The following is a 4,834-nucleotide window of genomic DNA, read 5'->3' on the forward strand; positions in this document are numbered from 1 at the left end:
CTGCTTAATGGCCTAAAACCATTCACGTAAAACGCAACAAAAGACACATATAGTGATTGGCCTCTAGCCGACATGTACTAACAGACAAACGAATAGCATGCAGGGTTAAATAGAAAAAAAGAAATTGAACTCACCCTGCCTGTAACAAAGCAACGCCACGTGGTATGATACTAATATTTATCAATTTAGGCTTGTTTTAACTTAAATTGCACAGCTATTTCCAGGATCCGCTGGCCGCCGTCAAACACACAGAACTAACATTGTCCTACATTAACTATTGAAGAATTCGATATAACAGGTTTATCCTTACCTAGTTGATTTGAGCTCTCTGTGTGTTGAACGGATGCCAGCGGGTCCAGCAAGCAGCCTGCTGTAGTCTCTCCCGGTTTTGCGAGATCCTGGCTAGCTCGCCAATTGTTAAATATGTTCTTTATTCTCGCGTCCAGGAGAGAAGCTTTAAAATGAGACTAAATGGAGTCTCTGAAAAGATTCAAATGGGATACTTTAATTAAAAAAGGCGCGGTAGTGTTACAGACAGAATATTGTTCCGGCAGAAAACAGCTGTGATCTGGTTCTCCTGAGCAAGAAGAAGACAGCGGATCTCTCCTCCGGCGCTGCTATATATTTCCTCTGCTGGCTCCTCCCCGCCAGCCGGCTCACCTCGTCTCCAATGTCCGTTATTGCATTTAAACAGAGGATAGGTTTTTTTCACATTCAATATATGCTTAACACGCCGTTTCTCCTCATATTCTCTTTCATCACTTTTCATTTAACACATTCTAAACGCTGTAATCAATACTCTAAACCAGTGGTTCCCAACCTTTTCCAACTCAGGGCCCACTTTTAAGTCTTAAATTTTTTTCGAGGCCCACCTTCCCATAAATACAGAGGCCATATAATGCGTTCTCAAAGCACTTTTTTTTATTAAAATTTGAACATAAATGGAGCACTGAATACAAGAGAAACATGTTGGAAGCTCTACAGTCGCTAACACAGCAGTGAGGAGCTGTACACACACACACACACACACACACACACAAACTTTCTCTCTCTTTCGCTTTCTCTCTCTCACACACACACACTTTCTCTCTCTCTCACTCACTCACTCTCTCACACACACACACATTTATTAAAGCAGCTGTCCATCAACACCACACAGATATCAGAAATGACAAGCAATGGGCTGTCTGTAACCGGCTAATTATCAAATGATTAATAAATTACTATATCCATCAACAATGGAGAAATGCATTCTCATATATAACAATTTGACATCCAAATTATTAAAATTTGAACCTAAATGGAGCACTGAATACAGGAGAAACATGTTGGAAGCCCACACACACACACACACACACACACACACACACACACACACACACACACACACACACACTTTCTCTCTCTCTCTCTCTCTCTCTCTCACACACACACACACACACCTCTCTCTCACACACACACACACTTTCTCTCTCTTTCGCTTTTTCTCTCTCTCACTCACACACACACACACACACACACACACACACACACACACACACACACACACACACACACACACACACACACACACACACACACACACACACACACACACACACACACACACACACACACACACACACACACACACACACACACACACACACACACACACACACACACACACACACACACACACACACAATTATTAAAGGAGCTGTCCATCAACACCACACAGATATCAGAAATGACAAGCAATGGGCTGTCTGTAACCGGCTAATTATCAAATGATTAATAAATAACTATATCCATCAACAATGGAGAAATGCATTCTCATATATAACAATTTGACATCCAAAATCAAATCAAAACAAAATCCAAATATCAAAAGTAAGCCCATTAAATCGACAGGCCTACAAATAAACACAAATCCGTTGTAAAGATGATGTAAATTCTGCTTGGGCTCATTAATGAAAAATTACACTTTGTATTTGAACATTAAATCATCTGCCTACAAACAAACAAACCAGTGCACAGATAAAGTTCAAAACTATGCATGTAATGTTAAGCCTCGACAGCAGAAAAATATTTACATACAAGTAAAAGCAATACTTGCAACGAAATAAAATTAAAGCTTCTATAAAGCTGCAGTGGATCAGTCCAACAACAGGCCCACAATATGTTGACTCACCTAATGAGACGGCTGGTGTTGCATGGCGGCAACCAGATGTTTGATGTCTGGCACAATGGATGAAAGTTTCAGTCGAAGATCTGGCTCAACATTCAGTTGGTTTCTGTACTTAGTTTTTAATCCCACGAGTGCAGAAAATCCAGTCTCACAGAGGTACGTCGTTTGGAAAGGCATCAGGAATCTCACAGCTCTGTTAGCCAGATCAGGGTACTCAGAAGCAACATGAAGCCAGAAGTTTGTCAGGTGCTTCTGTGAGAAGATCAGCTTCAGCGCGGTGTCACAAGAGAGATCCAGGAGACTGTCTTGCTCTTTTGCACTCAAAGCAGCGATAGCCTCATCACTGTGGCTGGCGAATGGGTTTTCTATCCAGTTGTACTGCACATCTGGGATGGGGAAGTATGCGCGCAGCTGGGTCCTCAAACCTTGCAGGTGCTCTCTGACAGCGTTGCTCACGGTGATGGGAAGTGGACTCTGTTCCGTTGTCAGAAAATCAGCCATATTTTCAAACGAGTCATAGTTTGACTGCTCGACACGCTTAGCCCACAGCGCCAGCTTTCTTATGGTTGCTTCAACTTTATTCTGGACATTGAATATGTTCACTGTTATCCCTTGAAGACCGAGGTTGAGTCCATTTAAGTGGCTGAAAATATCAGCCAGGTAACCCAACTTAGCCAACCACTCAAAATCCCTGAAGCGGTGTGCGAGTTCAAACGTTGTGTCGAGAAAAAACACATGCACTTCATCACGCAACTCAAACAGTCGCGTCAGGACTTTGCCTCGGGAGAGCCACCGCACTTCAGTGTGTAACAGTAGCTGGTGATGATCACTGCCCATCTCTCCACATAACACCGCAAATAAACGTGTTTGCAGTGGACGGCTCTTGATGAAGTTGACAGCTTTGACCGCCTCATCTAAAACCGTCTTCAGATCCGGGGGCATTTTCTTTGTAGCAAGTGCTTCACGGTGTATGCTGCAGTGGACAGATGTTGCCCGCGGAGCCACCGCTTTCACACGTCGGACAACCCCGCTGTGCTGTCCCAGCATTGCACGGGCTCCGTCACTGCTCAATCCAACACATTTGGACCAGTCAATCCCATTGGAAACAATAAAAGTGTTCACAGTGTGAAAAATGGCCTCAGCAGTTGAACGGGTAGGCAGAGGTTTACAAAATAAAAACTCCTCTTTTATCTCGCCACCATTTTCGTATCGCACATAAGCAAGCAGGTTTGCCAGACTTGCGACGTCGGTTGACTCATCCAGTTGGAGCACGTAAAAGCGGCTCTCTTTTACGCTTTGGATCAGCTGCTCCAACACATTATCTGCCATTTCATCAATCCTTCGTTTGACCGTATTATCCGACAATGAAACGAGGTTGATAGGCTGCACTGCCTTCTCTCCCAACATCACCTGAACGATCTGTTTTGCAGCGGGAAGAATTAAATCCTCGCCGATGGTGTGTGGTTTTCCAGCTTTGGCAATGAGTTGGGAGACCCGAAAAGACGCTTCCACAGCATTTGTGTTCTCACAGCCCATATGCTCAATTACCTTCTTTTTGCTCTGATACTCCCTGAGCTTGTTCTGAAAAAAATCCCGCGGCTTGGTCGCATATTTACCATGTTTTGTCTCGAGGTGACGGCGCAGTTTACATGGCTTCAAGGCTTCGTTTGACAAAGTCTCAAAGCACACGACACACAGCGGTAACGGCTCAGCTTCTGTGCCTGTCCAAAAAAATCCCAGCGCTAAGTACTCAGCACTGTACTTTCTTCGAACTCTTCTTTTTTGTTTGACGGCCAGGAGATCACCGGTCGATTCACTGACAGCCTCTGGTCTCTCTTTCCTTTTAATACTCCCTGTTGCTAGCCAGCTATCCATTTTAATACTCTGCTCTACTCTAACTTAATTACAGTTTACACAATCAGCATCAATCAAGTGCAGAGCTGTCCCGCAGCAAAGTAGTCCGGCCGATTACAACAAATGTTCCTATCTCTCTGCTCGTCACATATCTAATATTTTAAGGAAAAATGCAATGATGAAAAGAATAATTACATTTTTTATATCATTTTAAATATTATTCTGTATATTTTTATCTGATTTCCCCCCCACAAAAATCATACTATTTTGGAAAAGATTTGGCGGCCCACTTGCAATACCTTCGCGGCCCACCAGGGGGCCGCGGCCCACAGGTTGGGAACCACTGCTCTAAACAATACTTCTCGGCTCGTTTGGTTTCCAGTCATTCCGGATGTTGCCACATGCTACTCTCGTCTGTAAACAATAATGTATTCAAATAAACTGTACTTTCATTTAATATTCAACATGGTAGTATCTCGACATCTATCGTTGTAGTGTTAAATCAGTAGGTTTCGGTTTTCACCACACCAAGTCATTTCGCTTCTCAATTCACCTCTTTAGGAAATCGTATATTAGCCACATGCCACATGCTAACCGTAGATGAAGGATTTTCAGAATAAAAGCTTAACTGCTTGTTCACAAGAATTTCTGGTTTTTCAGTATAAAAGAGCGTTTAAACTGACGGTATGTTTAAGCTACATTATACCATCAAAACATTGATTTTAATTTCTAACACTTTATTTGATAATTTCAGTAAAAACTAACGTTCATATTTCTCTTTTTGATTATAATACTGATGAACGTTCAAAA

General features: G+C 42.7%; 1 protein-coding gene across 1 annotated transcript; it reads right to left on the reverse strand.

The window, feature by feature from the left end:
- Positions 1-2,173: 2,173 nt before the first annotated feature.
- LOC307044559 (zinc finger BED domain-containing protein 5-like) lies at positions 2,174-3,706 on the reverse strand (the record flags this gene model as incomplete). Its single annotated transcript, XM_079689868.1, has 1 exon — positions 2,174-3,706. The coding sequence occupies one exon, from the start codon at positions 3,704-3,706 to the stop codon at positions 2,174-2,176; it is 1,533 nt and encodes a 510-aa protein (XP_079545994.1).
- Between the last annotated feature and the right edge of the window lie 1,128 nt (positions 3,707-4,834).

The sequence above is a fragment of the Notothenia rossii genome, assembly GCF_949606895.1.
Source record: "Notothenia rossii genome assembly, chromosome: 6".
Lineage (NCBI taxonomy): Eukaryota > Metazoa > Chordata > Actinopteri > Perciformes > Nototheniidae > Notothenia > Notothenia rossii.